The 19548-nt window shown below is 38.9% G+C and overlaps 4 protein-coding genes and 1 non-coding gene across 6 annotated transcripts in view; 1 reads left to right on the forward strand and 4 right to left on the reverse strand.

Moving 5' to 3' along the window:
* Positions 1–788: 788 nt before the first annotated feature.
* LOC149001329 (elongation factor 1-delta, putative (DUF936)) lies at positions 789–4372 on the reverse strand. The gene is made up of 4 exons (XM_089137526.1): positions 3387–4372; positions 2885–3136; positions 2708–2799; positions 789–1815 (listed from the first exon to the last, which is right to left on the reverse strand). The coding sequence occupies exons 1-4, from the start codon at positions 4074–4076 to the stop codon at positions 999–1001; spliced, it is 1851 nt and encodes a 616-aa protein (XP_088993652.1). The 5' UTR covers positions 4077–4372; the 3' UTR covers positions 789–998.
* Positions 4373–7725: 3353 nt separating this feature from the next.
* LOC149001330 (small ribosomal subunit protein eS28) lies at positions 7726–9201 on the reverse strand. Its single transcript, XM_089137138.1, has 2 exons — positions 9114–9201; positions 7726–8246 (listed from the first exon to the last, which is right to left on the reverse strand). The coding sequence occupies exon 2, from the start codon at positions 8243–8245 to the stop codon at positions 8048–8050; it is 198 nt and encodes a 65-aa protein (XP_088993264.1). The 5' UTR covers position 8246; positions 9114–9201; the 3' UTR covers positions 7726–8047.
* Positions 9202–9389: 188 nt separating this feature from the next.
* LOC149001331 (U6 spliceosomal RNA) lies at positions 9390–9490 on the reverse strand. The gene has a single exon (XR_016170464.1). It is a non-coding gene; the product is annotated as a U6 spliceosomal RNA (small nuclear RNA).
* Positions 9491–10166: 676 nt separating this feature from the next.
* On the reverse strand, positions 10167–11537 carry LOC149001332 (pentatricopeptide repeat-containing protein At2g03880, mitochondrial-like). The gene has a single exon (XM_089137014.1). The coding sequence runs from the start codon at positions 11535–11537 to the stop codon at positions 10167–10169; it is 1371 nt and encodes a 456-aa protein (XP_088993140.1).
* A 2664-nt stretch (positions 11538–14201) lies between these two features.
* The window catches only part of LOC149001333 (homogentisate prenyltransferase), a 59302-nt gene continuing 53955 nt past the window's right edge, over positions 14202–19548 (forward strand). Inside the window, exons 1-5 of one of the 2 annotated variants that reach the window (XM_089137305.1) lie at positions 14202–14536; positions 15446–15567; positions 15690–15836; positions 15937–16162; positions 18886–18959. In XM_089137305.1, the coding sequence (XP_088993431.1) occupies positions 14318–14536; positions 15446–15567; positions 15690–15836; positions 15937–16162; positions 18886–18959 (788 nt within the window). In that variant the 5' untranslated portion in view covers positions 14202–14317. The remainder of the gene's footprint in view (positions 14537–15445; positions 15568–15689; positions 15837–15936; positions 16163–18885; positions 18960–19548) is intronic. The other variant, XM_089137307.1, reaches the window with a different exon arrangement.

Below are 19548 nucleotides of genomic sequence, written 5' to 3' on the forward strand. Positions count from 1 at the left end.
CTTCCAAGTGTTCAATCTTGATCAATCCTGGTGAATAAGCCATTGAGATACTTCACCGGGAAAGTACCATGAGACAAACCAAGGATTCGGTTGAAAACCCACAATTTCTCCTAGGAGCAACTAGCAAAGAAGATGTTCAGACTTCTCCATGTTGATGGTAAGGCCTAAAAAGTTTGAAAACTCAAAGAAAAGCCTATGAAGGACTTCAGCATTTTTTTTTTATGTGGCTTCCCCAAAAACAAAAAAGATCATCCACATTGGCTTCTTACAGTGAGAATGATAGTCATATAAGCCATTCCTAGCTCCCGTCGTGAGGGAATCTGTACCTAAATGACTAGGTTGAAAAGCACAGGGGTTAAAGAATTTTTATCAACCTTGGCGGAGGAATTTTTTATTTGGCCACTGAAGAAGACTGCGTTGGTTTAATTTTTTAGGTAAAAGAAGGCTGTGGGGTGCCAGTGACCGAACAAAGAGTTAAGAATGCCTTGAGATATGCTCTCATTAGCCCAATGCTTGTGCAGGGTCATGCAGCCTAGGGCATTTTCCTTCCCCTTTAAGGAGCATTAAGAGATGAATTTCAATTTAAGACAACTTGATTCAGCTCTCAACTGTACAATTTAATGATAGCCAAGAATACAGAAAGGGGCTCAATAGCACGCCTGAATAAATCTTTTGGGCTAGTTATGATATCCCACTCTCTTTAAAGCAGCAGTGCAGACTAAGATAAAGACATTGATTTAAGACAACTTGATTTAACTCACAACTGTACAATAATAATAGTCGAAGGAATATAAGAAAGGGATTTCAATAGGTTCCCAGAATGTATCTTTTGGTTAGTAATGATTGTGAAATTTTACAGTAAAAACAATGATGCTAGACAAAACAGCTTCAACCCACCAATGACAAACCTCCACCCTCATCCTTTAAAAAACCAAGATTTGCAAGTAGCATTTTCTCTCATGGATTTGCATAAGGAAAACATCTCCTGAGTGACTCCCTTAGCACATTCCCTGTCTACTAGGAAGCACACATGCATCAAGATGTTCTAATAGAAATCCATATAGTTTCTTTCTCAAGCTCTCTATCCTCTCATTAACCTCAATGTCATCACCGACTGCAAGTTCCAACCACTGATTCACCTTCTTAATTTGTCCAAAGAGGACTGCAATCCCATCATCTTCTTCCCCTCCTTTTAGTCCAAAACCATTGCTCAGTGAATCCTCCAAGTATTTCAAGAACCATCCACGAGATAACAAGAGCAGCTGTTTTGCAAGCGATGCTGTCTCATTCAAGCCACTGCCTTTTGACCATTTACCCTTCTCGGTGTTTGTCTTCTTTGGCCCAGCAACCACAGCCCGCTTTCTTGAAGAAGCCTTCTTGGTGTTCAAATCAGACATGCTTCCGAGAATTCTAGGGTTTGCTTTGCTCTGAGGAGAAGGGCTTTTACAATTGACATATTTACTTATGGTTGAGTGAGAATTTTCCAAGACAATACAATAAATTTTCTCATCACCTAAAGCTTCTTTTCTATCTTGCTTGACAAACAGAGAGAATCTGGATAGATCGGTATCTAACGCAGCCTGGACCCATGATGTTGCAGCATCCACAGCTTTAACAGTCATTGAATTTTCGCAAGCATCTGGTGGTGCAATCTGTCCACTACTAGAACAGATTTTCCCTTCTTGAGATTTCATTTCCAGTAGTTCATTGACAACTGTTGTTGCTTGCTGAATGTTCTTATAGAGGTTCAGAAATTGTTCAACTATATGTCCAGGAGAATCTTGCAGGTCCGGTGCACACAGTTCTGAAAACATGCTGGACGCAGGAAGAGATAAGTTTATAAGCAAAAGAACAATAACAACAAATATGATTTCTATCCACTTCAGAAACCACGAATATTCACCTGGAATTACTCATGAAAAAGATACATGCATGATGCACAATTCATGACTGCCACGAATAGTTTAGTAATTGAACAATTTAAAGAATCATAATTACTTGTACTACCCTAAATCGCTCACCAAATCATACCTGGCCAAAGAAAATCTATTATCTTGAGAAAAGAAAGAGTCATACTACTGCAACCTTCAAACTACAGAGTCCTAAGGCACCAATGCACAATTCCAATGCAATTTTCCTCGATTCCGAAACAACAACCCCCAAAAAAAATAGAAATAACAAGCCATAAATAATATATAGAAAAACTTGCCACTTGAGCAAAACAAACAACTGCAATGAGTGAATCATAGTTCCTTCATCGAATCAAAGCTGATCACTGTAAACATTGAAATACAGAAATAGTTCAATTTCTAGATTCTCTAAGATGATTGCATTCTACTTGTAACATTTATATGATACTCACCAAGAACGCCCCTTCCCCCCTCCCAAAAAAAAAAAAAAAAGCCATCAATGATGAATGAATAATAAATGAATTTCATACCATCAGAAATTATGATCATATAGTGTGCTTCAAACCAAAAACTCTGGAGGTAACACTAGTGCAACTCCAATCAAGGATTAATGGTTATACTGAAACTCCACATACCACTATTACACTAGACTACATGATGTAGCAGGGTCAAAGGCACATTTCCACCTTAGTGGAAGTCTGGTGCAGATCCTTGATGTTTCTGTTCAAATAGATATCAAATCATTTGCAAAATGAATAATGGGGTTTACAAAGGAAAAATAAATAAAAAGAAAATACCTCAGGCATCGGATGATACAATCTCCAGCCGAGGCCTCTTGTAATGCATCAACTGCAGCAACAAATGCAGCATCTCTATGCTGCATAGTATCCTAGAAACATTATCAATAACAAGAAATTTTAGAGTTTTGTGATGATATATGCTTAAACCTCGTATAGAAATGCTAAATTGTATACCTTTCCAAGAACATGCATACTAGATGGCAGAGTCCCCCACGAAATGTCTTTTTCGGAAAACAATTTCGATCTAACTGGAATCTTAACAAGGCTAGATGGACTATTTCCATTGTTGGCCTTGACCTCTCTTTTTAGTGGCACCTTCAATATTTTAGGTGACAAGCCATTAGACTCCCCCGATGGTGGTGAGCAATTCAAACTTCGATGCTTCAGCACTGATTTGTTACTAGAAGAAGCCTTAACAGAAAGAATCTGCAAGTCAATGTGAAAATCTTCTCATTTGACAGCCAGAAGGAGACCACAAAAGCGAAATTTTTTAAATCCCAAATATAGGAAAGGGAAGGGATGAAAGCAAGAATCCATGAGATAAACAGAATCCCAAAAATAGGGGGAGGGGGACAATAGAAGGAAAAAATACCAGTCCAATCAACATAATGGTCCGAATAAGAAACGAAAATGTAGGAAGGATGACACAGAGAGAAGAAACAGAAATGTTACTCACAGAAGCAGAATCCGGAGAACCAGTGATGTCTTTGGATTTATGACTCGAAGGGGAACTTCTGTTGTTCGCATTCTTGGACCCAGGGCTCTTTTCCCATCCCCTACGCATCGAATCCAAGCTCAGTCTATTCAATTCCAGGTCTTCTACCCTGGCATTACCCCTCAAAGAATCTCTTCGTCTGGACCTTGATTTATCTTCAAGTTCTGACGATCTCTTCACCTTCGTCTTGTTCCCTCCGTCATTCTTCGGGGATTTCCTTACTTTCTCCAAACCCTGACGCCGAGCAGAGAAATCAACATTGGGTCGAATCGACAAACAATCAATGGATACCAAGTCTGTAGGATTACCAACGTAAGGCCGTCTCTTGGGTATAGGCTTAATACCACGAATCACAGGAACAGGAGAGCCTGGATCAAGGCGAGAGACATAAAGAAACTGACCCAGCTGGATCTTGTCGCTGAAGATCAAATCCAGATCTTCATCAGAAATAGAAACGTAAGCTGAATGCATGGAATCAGAGACCTTAAGGAAGAAACCTGTATTCTGCCAAGGATCATCACCAGCTGCAAGGGCTGGTATTATCTCAAGCACCTGCAACAGAGCAGAGCGATGCTCACCGGTGACCTTGGAGTTTCCATCGCTGGCATGTTGAAGTAGCTTCAAAAGCACGCCCGGAGTCAGAGACGCCATGAGAGACGCTCCTGTATTGTTGTTGCTGTTCCGTATAGCAACAGCACAACAACATCAACATCGCTTGCAGGAGTTCTTTGTTGTGGAATCCTACTATATATTGATGCGAAGACGAGAAGTCACGTGACAAGCGTTCTGCGCCTCTGCATTATCGAGATTCCACTTCGTTTTTTTCATTGGAGAGTGGAAATGTGGAATATCCATCTCGCCATTAGGAAATCGCTTTCAGAGGTTTCAGATCTCTTATACCAAAAAAAAAAGGTGATAGAGAGGGGCGAGAGAGAGGTGACAGTGACGCATGGAAAGATGCGGTTTCCCAAAGTTGAGGATTTGAGGAACTGCAGCAGGTTTGAAGAAGACAAGACAGTTAAATCAAATGCCTCGCCAAATCCAGTGTATCTAGAAAACTTTTTTTTTTCTCTTTTTTTTTCTAATTTATTATGTGAAGAGATTCTAATTTATTATGTGAAGAGATTCTTTGAGGCGTTTTGCACGCCGCCAACATAGGTGACTCTTGATCCCAAATTGAAAAAATAATGTGTATGACAGTCAAGTGAGATTTCGATCTTAAAGATTAAAATGTTTGGCATAATGGTCATATGCATTTAATGCGCAGGATTGAAACAAGGTCCCTCTAGATTGCCTCCCTTTCTGAAGAACAATAGTGATCTTCTGAACATTTTTTTCACAAAAGAGGAAGAATAAGAATAGGTCTGAGCATTGATATAATAATTCAGATGTAACATTCTAGTAAATTCTACATGAGCCTCATGGTAAAAAAGTATCAAGAGAACAATATCTAATCCCTCAACAAGGAAGTTCTTATAGCTGAAAAGAGGTTACTGACAAAACCGCATATGATGTTGAAGAGCATGAGTTTGGATCCATTATTCGTCAATGTTGATGTCCATTCTCCAAGCTACATAATGTAGGAGAAACTCATGGAGAAGATCTCACATTTAATTCATTTTGTCAGCATTTAAATATGAGCCACACCCTTATTGTGTTATAAAGAAATATGAGAAGAGCATAGACCACAGTTGGATAGGGAATGCGGATTGAAAGAGTATCATGGTCATTTCTTGTGGGGAAGAGAGAGTGTTGGTGCAGAATTTGCCGGGGGTATAAACCACGAATCACACCAAACTCCTCAAAGCTGGTTTGATCTAGATCTGAATCCACTCTTACCTGCAAAGCTAATGAAGAACTAATAGAAACGGAGCCAATTAACTGGATCGGAACTCTGTCTCCGACGGTCAAATTAGTAAGTGTTCAAAGATCGGGGTTGCAGAGCTTCTGAGAGCTTAAGAAATATCTGAATGCTTTAGGCCAAGTAGTTTTTGAGTGAATTTGAATACCTTACATTATATATATGTTTCTACCCTATTTATAGGCTCTTGTTTCTTACTTGATCCTCTTTCAACCATCGATTGAGCACTTTAGAATTAATGGTTAAGATTAGATCCTTGTATGCTAACCCGTATCTGATTCAAACCATTGATAAAGACCGAGTCCATTTGGTACGAATAATTTATTCAGGTCAGGGAGTAAACTTTATTCATGAGAAAACAGGAAGGGATGCAATAGCTGCAAGCAGGGAGAGAAACTTCAAAACGCCAATACATGACATCCCAACTGAATAAAACAGAAAGGTAAAATATCTTCAATCATAGTGGTCAAAAGGTCTATTTACACTAATGCAAAAGCAACCCAGAGTGGGCATAAATGCATTAACATTAATCCTCCATTATTAGTTCAATAATGGAACTACTTGATATTATAGTTACCTGAAAAGGATCACCAAAATTTTTAAACCCAGACTACTGTGTTGTTGGATTCATATATTCCTCTGAAGGGATAAGGTGATTTAATAAGTGAAAGAGACAGAGCCGTCGAAGTAGGAAACAAGAAGATGATGAGATCCAGGTCAAAGAAGATGTTAAAGTATGCGCTATTAAGGGATTCGAGATCTATGAGAACATGTAATCACGAAGATATGCTTAAATAAAGTGACCTCCACATTGGATGCTCAACTGGCTATGGCTATGTCAATGGTCGATTGAGAATTTGGTTTTTGATCTGGTAAGCAAAATGAAGTCATAGGGCTATTGTTTCGTTTCAATTAAATCTCTCTGAAAGGCTTTCCAAGGCTTGATCAATGGTATAGTTTATTTTGAAAATTGAATCTTCTTACATCGATTTTTGATATGCCAAAACCTCATCTTTATATCTTTCGGACTGACTTTCTCTCTCTTCTTGACCTCTATTAGAGTAATCGCTTTAGTTCAACACCCGGTTCAACTCGTAAGGTCCAGAGTTGTCACCTACTTGCATTCCGAGTTTGCAGTTCCTAAAACCAATGGATTAATGGGTTAGGATTGTTAGAGGTTTTCACAGAATTGGAGATTTCTTGACGGAGTTGGGCATAAAAATCAGGCAATGAGGTGGTGATGGTGAGAGACATAATGGCCGGTATACGAGACAAGGCATCAGTGGCGTTGATGTCTCACCTGGTCGGTAAATAATTTCAAAATTATACCCCACTAATTTTGAAAGCCACTGTTGTTGTTACTGGCATTTGTGTAACCTGCGATGTCAACTCCTTCCAAATTTCATTGATCTGTTTGAATAAAGAACTTGGCACCCAGGAGGTATTGCCTCCATTTACCCACAACTAGAGTGATAGCTCGTGCATCTCAAGCAGCTTGTAGGGTAGGAAACAACTGTTTACCATAAAATGCAATGGGTTGTCCATCTTGAAAAAGTACAGCACCTATTCCGACACGGGAGGCGTGTATCTCCTCAGTGAAAGGCTTGCAGAGTTGGGAAGGGTGAGAACAGGCGGCATTCGTGGGGAGGTCCTCTTATTTGTTATAAAAGTGTTTTCAGCTACTGGGTCCCCAAAAAAGGCTCGTACTCCTTCAAGCATCTTGGAATGGGCCAAGAATGTCCTCAGCTTTAGGTGTATCCACTGCTAAATCATGGGCCGACACAACATGGCCCAAGTAAATAAAGGGATGAAGAAGAGAAGAGAACAGGTTTTAAAGGTATTTGATATTTTCTGTATCCTCTAGGTTTCTTTATAAAGGAATTTCAATTATGCTACTGTGAGATCACAAACAATCCTAACTGCCTAACAATCTTTCCCAACTGTGCACATGCATTCTGTTTCTTAGCTAATTAATTTCCACTCAAGCTGCAAAATCAAGCAGGTGCTGAGCTGGTCTTTGTTGGGCTCTGATGGAACGCCGTGTCACTAAGCCACCTGGCTCCCCTGGGTAATTTGCTGACATCACAACAGGGGAGCAGCGATTAGAAAAGCAGTAGCAAGATCTTAGAATCCAAATCGATTCATGTCAATGTCCAAGATGACTAATCTCCCATTAGACACTTGAAGCTGCCAAGAATCTCTTTACAATAGAGTACCAACCGAGCCAAATCTGGTGGAAAAGCTGCAATATGACCACAAGATTGAAGGCTCCATTTAATTTAAACAAGCCTAAACAAGAGAGATTCATCGCTACAAAGAACATATTTTCTCTAGCAATCTTTCAATATCTTAGATGACTTCGTATATCTGAAGAATGCCAAAGCTAAGGCAATGTTTACCTTGGCCAACCCCTCGTTTAGAGCACAGGCATCCAATTCATACCAACAAAACAAGCAACACTACTGCACCATTCAACTTCTCAACTCCACAAGATACATGATAAGTCAGATGTTAAATAATCAAAGAGCCAGATCCAGGGCTGAAGAACAGTTTTCACTTGAACAAAAATAACATTATCATCATCCTAAGTATTACTAATGGACACATCAATCCTCCTTACATAGTTCAAAACTGATGGTTGGGAGATAAAATCATAAGGTATTCCCAAAATGACAAAAAAAAAACTGAAACCTAGTAAGAACGAAAATGCAGCAGCAGTAGCCACTGAATCAAACCATAATACTGTTGAATTGAATAAGACTCAACGCAACCTCCTAGCTTCCCTTTCAGACTCGAGCAGGGTTAGGATATCTCCTTCCCTCACAGGTCCCTTCACGTTCCTCATGATGAGCCGATTGGGGTCATCTAGAAACTTGACCCTGACCTGGGTAACCTGACCTCTGGACCCTGTTCGACCCATCACTTTCACCACAGATGCAAGCTTCACCTGACTATCCATCCTGTATAATTCACAGAAATAATAAGAAAGAGATTGTATCAAAAGAATAGAACCCTTTACAGCAGAACATCATTAATATTACCAATGCAAACTTGCACACCCTAATCAGAAAGTAGGAAACTCTGTTCAAATAGTTGGAAAAATAAATGGACACGGAGTGAAAATCATAGACATCGCCCCCAACTCAACAAGCCACAACAACTACTGGAATGATCACACCCCAGGAACCAGTACTTGCAACATAGACAAGAAAGAAATTAAGCTTGTGATAGTTAAGGAAAAACTTTTAACAATCAGATGGGTTAAAACTGGGGTAGCAAAAAGAGGGTAAAACTGGTAGAACAGGATACGGAATTTAAAAACATAAAAGGAATTGGCATCTCCCACCCATGAACTCGCAGCGACAAAAAACGTTTCGACTGGAAATCTCGGGTATGCTTTAGATGGTAAGAAAGCTTTCGGCTAATCTATCGTAAAAGTTTTTCTCATTCTACACCATTATCGAGTATAAACACAAGGCTGAGATGGCAAACAGAATCAATCAGCAAGTTACAGACCTATATCTCACAGCAGGAGAAGAGTGATATCAAGAGTCTAGAATCTATGGTTATGATTGTTTTGAGGAATCAGACAGAATCCCAGAATCTCAGGCTGCATAATTATGATCAAGGAGTTGTTACAGACCATCCCAAATTACTAAAGAAAAAACGAAAAGAAAGAGAGGAACAATATAGGGGAAGGAATAAACGAAAGAAACAGCAAATTCTTCCCAATCAGAAAAATAGTTACCTTCGTGAGAATCCAAATTTCAACGATCCAAGAAAATTAATGGAAAACAAAAACAAAGATTTCACAAGCAAGCCGATACCTGAAGCGTTTAGAGAAGATCTGCTATTTATCTCAACTCTGAAGCCAGAGAGACGAGGCAGCCGCTTCACCAATTCACAAAACTTTGCAGAGGGTTAGAAAAACCCTAGTTTTCCGCCTCTTATAGCGATGGGAGAGAACCTGTGGTTTGGACTTTGGGCCTTGGGCCGAAACTACAAGAATAATAACTTGTCTATGGGCCGGCCCACCATGATGCTTAATTTGAAAAGAGAGGGAAAATAACATAACCATGGTGTTTTTTTTTTTTTAGGTGAACAAAAATTTGGGCCGTCTCTCTATTTGTGCATTTCATCCTTGTGGACAGCCAATGCTATAATATCTATGTATTTTCTTTTTATTGGATGTCCCCGAAAAGACATGACAATTGACAACCATGGTTTAATCTGCCAAAGGAGTCTTAGCGAAATGGTTGAGAACCTCAATTCTCATTGAAGAGGTCTGAAAAGACATGACAACCCTAGCTACGTCGACTTTGTTAGTTCTTTCCTAAAGTAAACCCATTTCGATACTTAGAATAAAAATATTCGCATAGTCCATGACTTGGGTATATCAATTGAATTGACCTTGATTAACCATGTAAATTAAAAAAAAAAAAACAGTTCTCTCTATGTGAATGGAGGATCCAGATTTCAACAATGGGTAAAAAATTTATCATTCACAACGGCATTCATTTTCCAAATCATCCCTTTATCAAATTGGGTCATGATAAGAGAAAAAACAGAAGGAGAAGAAGGAGAGGTTATTGCTTTATCGAATTGGGTCATGATAAGAGCTGGTTATTGTTTTATCGAATTGATAATTGTCTTTCTAAGAAGAAGAAGAAGAAAAAAGAGAGCTGGTTATTGCTTTATCGAATTGGATCATGATAAGAGCTGGTTACTGTTTAATCGAATTGATTATTGTCTTACCTAGTTTAGTAAACCACATTTGGTTCAGGAATGGACTTAGGATTAAGTTTCAGAGCTGTACATTATTTGAAGGCAGCATGAACTGAATGTTAGTCAATGGATAACAATGAAACCACAAGGAATTATTATTGATTCTCGTGGCATCTTCCTATCTTCTTTGCTTCATCCACATATCCACAAACACTATACAACCTTACAAGGCTTCCTTTGACTGAATCTTCACACAGTCCACAGCCAGCTTTGATAGCTCGGCCGTGTATTCCTTTACCTTCCTTTAAACCCATAGTGCCTAAACATGCCTTGAGTGCCCACGAAAGAAACAAGGGGTTCAGCTCAACATCCTGAGAAACCATGTCCACAAAGAGCTCCAAAGCTTCCTGATTCAACCCATTACGGACATATCCTGAAATCATTCTACCCCATAGTTCCGTACTCTTCACCAGCAATTCATCGAACAGGTGACGAGCGAACACCATCTTATCACAACTTTCATAAAATATCACGAGGTCGCTTATTGTTTGCGTCCCTAGCTTGTGCCCAAATTTAATCATGTAGGCATGAATTTCTTGCCCTTGTCTAAGGGCCACTTCCAGAACGCAAGAACGGATGATACTACTCAAACCCAACTCCTGAGCAGCTCTCAAATCAAAGCCCGAATGCAAGATCCTGCGAGCAAGGCCCATCGCATCCTTAGCACGATTGTTCATGTTGTAGCCTTCTATCATGGCAGTACAAGCAGCAACTGCTGGTTCGGCTATTTCGTCGAACACCTGGCATGCATCTTCGATTCTCCTGCATTTGGAATACATATCGATCAAAGCTGATGCTAAAAATTCATCCATCTCACACCCGCTCCTCACGATTTCCTCATGTAACCTGATGCCCATCTTTAGATTTCCCGTCTTGGCACAAGAATTCAACGCCACCGTATAAGTGAACTCAGTGGGCTTGATATTTGAATCCGATATCATCAAGTTATACATCTTTAGAGCTTCTTCAGGGAAGCCCGATTGACTATACATGGAAACTATGCTAGTCCAAGAGACCGCGTTCCTAACAGGCATTTTATCAAACAACTCGCGTGCAGTTTTCAGACACTTGCATTTCGCATAGAAATTAACCAGGTTATTGACCACAAAAACGTCATTTTCCAACTGCGTACCAATGATTTTGCTGTGAATTGTTTTGCCAAATTCGAAATTCTCAGCTTCCGCGCAGCTCTTGAGGAGAATGCAAAACAAGCTGGCTTCGGGTTCCATGCCTTGAGCTTCCATGAGCTCCAACACGCTTAGGGCTTCTTGCATTCTTTCTTCGAACGACCAATTACTTGTTCCGACATGCTGAGTATCTGACCGTCTATCAGTCCTTCTGCAGTAAGTAGCCGTCGCCGTTCGAGGCACCGAAAGGCGCTGACACTGAGTTCTTTTCAGGCGTGAAATCGTAGGCGATTGTCGTTTTCGAAAGGCGTGAGGGGCTGTCGAGAGTGCCGTCGCCATTAGAAGAGCTTTAACCTAATCTGTATCATGGGGTTCGTACATGTTGGCAGCACCATACAACACTCCAAATATGGATTTTGCTTGTTTTTAATATTAAAAAAATCCGATTCTTTATAAAGCAAGCGTTCGGTCCACCCAGAACGATCAGTCCAGCAGTTCGATACTTCGATCAAAACCACTTATACAGTTATGCGCAAGGACCGAAATGTCGCCTGGTGTCACTTTGTCGGTGCCAGGCGACTCAGGCGACATTTCGGTCGATTTTTCAACTGGCCAATCTGAGGCAGAGTCACAGAGATTGTAGTAGTAAAGGGAACCGGCGGAGAAGAAGGAGAAACCTCCGCCGTGAAGTAGACGATGATGGGGAGGGTTACAGCGGGAACAACGGTGGTTTCAATAGGTGTGTAGAGGAGAAACCAGATTACCAGAGGTTTAGAGAGGCGTCGATCGGTCGATGGTGACGTCGGAAGCTTTAACACCTCCAACGGGTTTATCCTGGCTTTGGCTTTCAAGTCAAGCTTGATGGTGCCGTTGGGCACTACAAAGCTTCCGTTATGGCAGCAAGGACAATAAGCACAAGCTTTAGCTTCCATTGAAGCTCTAGCTCTGAAGCTGTTGATGTCTCTCTTTCCGTTCTCTCTGATCTCTCTCAATCTCTCTCTCTCTCTCTCTCTCTCAAAAGGTTGAGAATGCAACACGACCTAGTTGAGTTCCTGATGAAGAAGAGAGATTTGTGAGATATGTGCATTCTCTCTAATCTCTCTCTCTTTCCATTCAGCCAAGGGTTATAGAAAAATTTCTTCCATTTTTGAAATTTCATGGAGGAATACTTCTTCTTCTTCTTCTAGATTTTCATCTTCATCTTCATCATTGTCTACAATTACGAACTACACAAAAAACAACAAAGACGATGACGCAAAGACTATTATTCTCTTCTTCTCCATTCTCCTTTTTCTCTCTAACTTAAGTATTGTTCGAAGTCATCGTCGTCTTCATTGGAGAAGCAATTGCAGGTTGTTTCCTTTGATCTCTCTCTCTCCACAAACGGTCGACTTTTTGACGGATATTGCCGACTTAATGATAAAGTCGTATCGTTGGGGGGTTTCGTGTCACCCCCCAGCCACACGTATAAATCTCGCCGTATTGCCGACACACGGTACCGTGCTTATACGTTTATACATAAAACCATACCTGATTCAAAAATACGTCTTCAAAAACCACATGAATCGATTTAAAAACACAAAACCGCTCTCTCTATCTCATTTCAATCATTTAAAATTTGAAGCAAGCTGCAAGCATAAGCTCTGAGCTTCAGAACATCACCCCCATTAAAAGAGAAAATTAGGCACAAAAAATGTTATCCCTTCCATTTTTCTTTGGATAAAGGATACGTATCCACTAATCACATCCTAAGGTTGAGGTAATATTTAAGGAATATAATATTTTTCCATTTAATTTAATATGAACCTTTGGATGTGACTAATGGACATGTGTCGTCCATCCAAAAGGAAATAAAATGATCAAATTCTAGGTATTATTAAGGGTTAGAAATTAGCTCAACTTATAGAATTCAATTTATCTTCACAGCTTGATCTTTTGCATGAAAGAATCAAACATTACACATAGAAAGCATGAGATACCAGAAAAAAGACATGAATACTTAGTGAAACTAAATCATGCCATTTGATCCCTACTTAAGAGTCTAGCTTCTCCTGGGTGCTACATGGTTATGTGATTTAAACATGTAAGATGAAAGAAAGAACAACCCTAGCCTTGCTCGTAGAGTATATTATACTCACTTATTAGATCACTCGGACATGATAAAGGTGGTTTATTTGTTTTTATTAACAAGGAATATAATAAAGTTGTTTAATTATTTTTATTAACATAATTAAGCAAACAGAAAAACTTCAAAAACAATAACAAATAATAAGTTAAAATAAGAGAGAAGAAACAAAGACTATGGGAAAAGGCTACTAATGAGAGTCATACTATAAAACATAGAACATGTCTCTTTTGCAGGGACGAGAGATGCTTATTGAAAACGCTAGTCTACATGAATTCAAAAGATGTGTCATTCGAAGGAAAAAGATACAAAACTTTAGTTAATTATCGTACCCAATTGATTCTAGACAAGACTGCATAGTGAAATATCAATGACATTGATGTCGCATTGTACAATGCTCATCTAACAACAAAAAAATTGTATTTAACATTGAATAAATAGCAAAGCATGCTATTCTCAAGAAATAGTTTTCAAGATTAGTGACAGTCAAATTAACTTATTACTTGTCAAAGCGTGCACCTTGATTACATCCTCTGGGGATGCTTGTCGTCTCTGCAAGGATCGAATTCATTACCTCTCCACTGGGAAGTATGGATCTTACCACTCTCCCAACTCTGCATTGACAACACTTAATTTATATTATCAGTTGAAGGGTCTTCCAGTAAACCTGACGACCACAATTAGAAAATTTAATTAACTACCCAAACAAATCTTAAGAAGATTTGGAATTGATTCGACTGACAATATTCTCATTGATGGGAGAGAAAAATAAAATATCATACACAAATTGTAAATGACGAACTTACAGTTCAAATGGATCAATACCCAGTAACCCATCAATAAAAACTATAAAAAAATCCAATTTGACAGACACGTGCACTCAAGACACATGGAGATATGTAGAAATGAGAAGGAAACAATTAAGAAAAAGACAGCGTGGCGAAAAAAGGATTCGAAGTTCTGAATCACTCAAATTAGTACCTCGTCGATCGCCATGGATCTTTCCTTCTACTCTGTGTCTTCTTCGCTGCGAATTTCAACCATTGTTCCTCGCAGCAACGGCTTACCAGTTCAGAAGAGAGACACCAAGCCAGTCGACAAGCGTAACAACATTTCATTGAGGAGCAGTAGTACATCTTCAGTTCGCTTGTTCCATCGCAGCAACTGCACCTCCACTGTTCCAACAAGCCCTTCCCGGCGTTTCCGCGTCAGGGTATGTTTGGTACCGATCATTTCTTCCGTTAGATTTCTGATTTTCAGTTTAGTCGTTATGCTTATTCAATGGAATTTAGTTGGTCGATTTGGGTGTCACAGTGACAGAGAGCCAAATCTGTGGCTCAATGTGGTACATTTTCCGCTGGGGAATTTGGGATTTGGAATTAAAGTCTGGTTTGATTGCTTTTATCTATTTGTGGCCTCTGGTCTTGAATTGGATTGTTTTCCTGGAGAAGTGCAGGAAACGAACTAGGACAGTAAGGCAAAAACAGTAGTTTTGGCTCAGAATATTGAAGATACATTGTTAAGCAACCAGTCGATGCACGTTCTAATGAACAAACCTGGTTTTTAGACGCAATCTCTCTCTCACTCATTAGTTGCTATCTGTTTTCGCATGCACTTAATTTTTTAATAATATTATATGTTTTATTAGGAGAGGGAAAAGACAATTGATTTGAGAATATTGCGATGGGCTGAAAGGAGCTTCCTCTGTTACAATATTTCTCTTCTAAATTACATTGAGCCTCCCAGAGCAAGGATGTTTGTAAAGTTGGACCTTGACTGATTCTTTATCTCCTGCCTTTTTTTTTTTTTTTTTTTTTTTGTGGGGGGGGGGGGGACATATCTTTAGCATTCTCTTCCTTGTGGGTTTCTATATCTGTTGTCATGATTTAGATAGATAATAGATTCACTTTGCGTTGACTCAAACTCCAGTGATACAGTTCTGAGGAACTCCTCTCTACAAGAGATGAATTCGATTTAGCTTCAAACTAACTCAGTTCAATAGTAACAAGGAATGTAAGCTGCATCTCTTGGAAATGGTCTAAGGTGACCACGTGTAATTATCATTGGAGAGTTTCTATAATGGGATTTTTTAAAAGGTTCATATAAAAGAAGTTCTTTACAGGCTTCTACGCAAATTGGAGCTGTTGGGTCTGATCCATTACGGAGTAAAATTTCTGAATTCAAAGATGCATTCTGGAGATTTTTAAGGCCGCATACAATTCGGGGTACTGCTTTAGGCTCCATGTAAGTAGTTAACATTATAATGATCTGCTATTTATCATATTGGGTGTCATGTATTCTTGGTACTTGGTAGTACATGTTAGATATCTTTGATCATGTTTTGTCTTTTTGTTGACCCTTGACAGTGCTCTGGTAGCAAGGGCATTGATTGAGCATTCAAGCCTTATACGGTGGTCACTACTGCTCAAGGCATTTGTTGGTCTTGTTGCACTTATATGTGGAAACGGTTACATTGTGGGCATTAATCAGATCTATGACATTGGAATTGACAAGTAGGCAGAACTACTTATTGACTTTACATTCTTTGTCAATTGACATCTCACACATAATCTTCTTTGTTCTTGATTTGGTATCATTTTATTTTATTTACAGGGTAAACAAGCCCTATTTACCTATAGCTGCAGGGGACCTGTCAGTTCAATCAGCATGGCTTTTGGTATTATGTTTTGCAGCTTCGGGACTTCTGATTGTTGGGTTGAACTTTGGCCCATTTATTACTTGCCTGTACTGTCTTGGTCTTTTTCTGGGCAGTATCTATTCTGTTCCTCCATTTAGGTTGAAGAGGTTTCCTGTTGCTGCGTTTCTTATCATTGCAACGGTAATGGCTTTGTATCCAAATTCACTCACATCTAGAGTCTTTCAGTTCTTCATAGTATGTCTTGCAGATCAGATTTTGTTTATTGCAAAATTTTGTGTCCTCTCTCTCTTTTTATCGTCGGTCTTGTCATGTCAATGGCCAAAACTCTAACCAACATTCCCTTAAATCCTTTGGACAGATTTAGTGGTCGATGGAACTATTTCCAGGGTTAATAATCTATGATGCTCTGGTCGATCAGATCTAGTGAAGTTTGTTGACCTGCACATAACAGGTCCAGGAGTGGAAGAGATTCTGATCTGATGACTGGATTTGGGCCAGATCTGAATCTAGATGTAGCGGTCAAAATTAATAGAAAGAGGTTACCAGATCTGAAGGTCAGATTTAATGGAAGATGATAACAGAATCGTATGAGGTTATTAAAGATAACATGGAAGAGAAACTATGAGTTACTGTGAGGAAGAAGGGAGAAAGAAACAAATATGCAAGAGAGGGAAGGATAACATTTCTGCTAATAAACTGGTAATGAAATTTAAGGCAAATAAAGAAAGAAAAATAACATATCCATGCATGAGAGAGATTAAGGGGAGTAAGGACAAAACAACGAGAAGAAGTAACCATGGGGATGAAAAAGTAAAAAGGAGTGAGAATATAATGATATGGAGAAAGGAATCCTCTTACCAAAACCAAGAAGAGGGAGAAACATTTTCTTCCTATTCATTTATAAGCACCTGTAATGGGGAGAGAATAGAGAAGACAGAAAAGAGAAGATAAGTGGGGAAGAAGAGTGCACGCATGCACACACAAAAGCTTTAGCTTTTCACTTTTGTATTGCATGGAAAAAAAAATAATGATGATTGCATAGTATTTAAAGATAAATTAAGAGACTCCTAAACTAGGTAACTCGAATCCTCAATTAAAACCAAAATGAGATTCTAAAGTAAAATAATAAGATACACTTAGTAAATGAACCCAGATAGTTAAATATGAGTTAACCCAAAATTCAATTGGACTTGGTTTATCCCGATTTGGTTTCCCAACAGGATGGGAGCCAAGATTTAACATCTGGAGGGGCAAGATGATGATTACAAAATTTCTACCATTAATATTTAAAAAGTAAACTGCTAGGTACTAATTTAAAATCTATATCAGTTACTTATGAAAACACGAATAGGTGAAAAGTCACAAAACACAATGACCTCTCTACTCATTATCTTTACCATTAAAATTTTCTGATTTTGTTGGGGGGGGGGGGGGGGGAAGGCCAGTGCTAGTATTTCACACATGAAAAGAAGGCCAGAAGGTGTCAGAAAATTTGAGAGGAAAAGAAAATTTTGTGGGGTGGGGATGGGCATGGCCCCCCCAGCCCCAAGAGCTCTGCCCATGGTTCCCAAACAGATTTGAGTTGGCTCAATGCCATGCTGCATCAAGGTCAAGGAAGAAGGTTCATAGAGGTGAAGGAACTCCATTTTGACTTCTAGACTGTCATCTACATCCGAAGCCTTTCCATAAAGCGGCACTTCTTGCCATTTTCCAATATGTCCATATCTTCCCCCCCCCCTTTAATGTTTTTTATTTTGTATAGGAAGAGTACCAAGTTGCACCTAATTCATTGGTTGAATATGCTAGATGCATTGCCAATTTTAATTTTGCAAGCATTTTTCTAGACAGGGAGTTAAATGGAATCAAAGTCAGTAAGTAGTTTTTCATCTTTTGCCAGAGAGATTCTCCCCACCTTCCTGCCCAAATGAGATTAAATAAGGGTGAGTCAATGGGTGTTAATAAGGTAGTAAAAGGGAAAATAAGCATATAAAGAACCACTTTCATGACTTTTTGCTACCCACAAAAAAGATGCATTTGTGGGAGCCAATGGGTGAAGTTAGTTAGGGTTTTATGTCTTTCGAGTATCAGGAAAGATGGGATGAGATGGTGTTTACAACAAGATTAAGTTTTTTAAGAGAATAGAGGCAAAAAGAAATCCTAATCAATACAATGGAAGAAGAAAGTTAAGGGATACATTGAAAATTTTGAAGATAAGTTAAAGCTTTTGCCAAATATATTAATTGACAAAAAAAAAAAAAAAAAAAAAAAAAATCCTTAAAAGCTCAGTGATGACCAATTATCAGAATACTGCTTAAGGAAAAGGACCATTGCTATGATAGTATGAAGATACATGTAGATACAACATACATTCATTCATGTTTTGGCATATGAGATAACTGTACACAATTAATGACCTTTGCTGTCCTTCCACTTCCATATCATTTGCATTGGTAGGATTGTTCCTTTTGAATCCTATTTTACCAAAATCTGCGCCATGAATATGAACAGACCGATCTATGTAGGAAACTTCTGGCAGTGTAAAATGCTGCTTATAGGTTGCTTCTATTTAACTTTCAGTTCATTAATGGTAATAAATTGTATTAAGGGATCTAAAATGAATTTGTTAAATGGAGGTTTTACTTAGGCTCTGTATGGTTGAATATGGAGAGATATAAGGTTGGGGGAAAGAGGAAGAAAATTTCAACCTAATATGGATAATAATTGCACGACTGACTCAAAATTCAACATACAACCAGACAGAGTCTTGGTCTTATATCTTTTTTCACTTTCAATAATCATTAGGGAATTCTCAGACTTTTATGGTTTTCCTTGATGCCTTACCACTAGAAGTATTAAAAGTTGTATATTTCTTTTAAATTGTTGAATCCATGACTATTTTGCAGGTACGGGGCTTTCTTCTTAACTTTGGAGTATACTATGCAACAAGAGCTGCATTGGGACTTACATTTGAGTGGAGGTCACTTCTCACTTTTTCATTTATTACTTGTAAACAAATAGAGGAGAGTGGGAGGGGAAAATGGTAACTGGTAAGTTCCAATTAAATGGTCGTAGTTGGCTGGGATAATTAAGCGAGGAGGTGACTTCTTAAATGGAGAATAGCCATTGGTTTCCACTAGCTGAATGATCCTGTCCTACCAATCTAGAACTAAAATCTTTTTTCAGGGCATAGTCTCCTGCTGTAAGGAATCTTTTTATACATTAGACTCTGAAATTCAGACTAGCAACCTGACAGCTCGAGCTTATCCCAGCTAAGTTGCGTCAACTACATAAATCCTAGCAAAGACAGACATAAAATGAGCAATAAAAGAACATCCAAGACTTAGTATGCCCCATCAAATTGATTCCCTCCAAACAGCTCTGTAAGAGGTCATACATGTGACCAGGACCAATGTGTGCATGACTTTCTTCAATCCTCTGCTAAGGTCATTAGAGTTCTGCACTTTGCTCTACAATGTAGGGACACAGCTTAGACTGAAGATTCCTTTATGCCATTGTCAAACCCAAAAGAACATGCAGGCTTCTCCATTTGATAACCTACCTTCTGC

This window comes from Hakea prostrata, chromosome 10 (genome assembly GCF_041222555.1).
Source record: "Hakea prostrata isolate BN-2017 chromosome 10, UWA_Hpros_2, whole genome shotgun sequence".
NCBI lineage: Eukaryota > Viridiplantae > Streptophyta > Magnoliopsida > Proteales > Proteaceae > Hakea > Hakea prostrata.

Excerpts from the sequence above, each read along its gene's own strand:
- LOC149001329 (XM_089137526.1), bottom strand. The coding sequence starts at position 4,076 with ATGGCGTCTCTGACTCCGGGCGTGCTTTTGAAGCTACTTCAACATGCC. Across the intron at positions 3,137-3,386 it reads GTTCTCCGGATTCTGCTTCT|ATTCTTTCTGTTAAGGCTTC; the intron begins GTGAGTAACATT and ends ATTGACTTGCAG. Across the intron at positions 2,800-2,884 it reads GTATGCATGTTCTTGGAAAG|GATACTATGCAGCATAGAGA; the intron begins GTATACAATTTA and ends TAATGTTTCTAG.
- LOC149001330 (XM_089137138.1), bottom strand. The coding sequence starts at position 8,245 with ATGGATAGTCAGGTGAAGCTTGCATCTGTGGTGAAAGTGATGGGTCGA.
- LOC149001332 (XM_089137014.1), bottom strand. The coding sequence starts at position 11,537 with ATGGCGACGGCACTCTCGACAGCCCCTCACGCCTTTCGAAAACGACAA.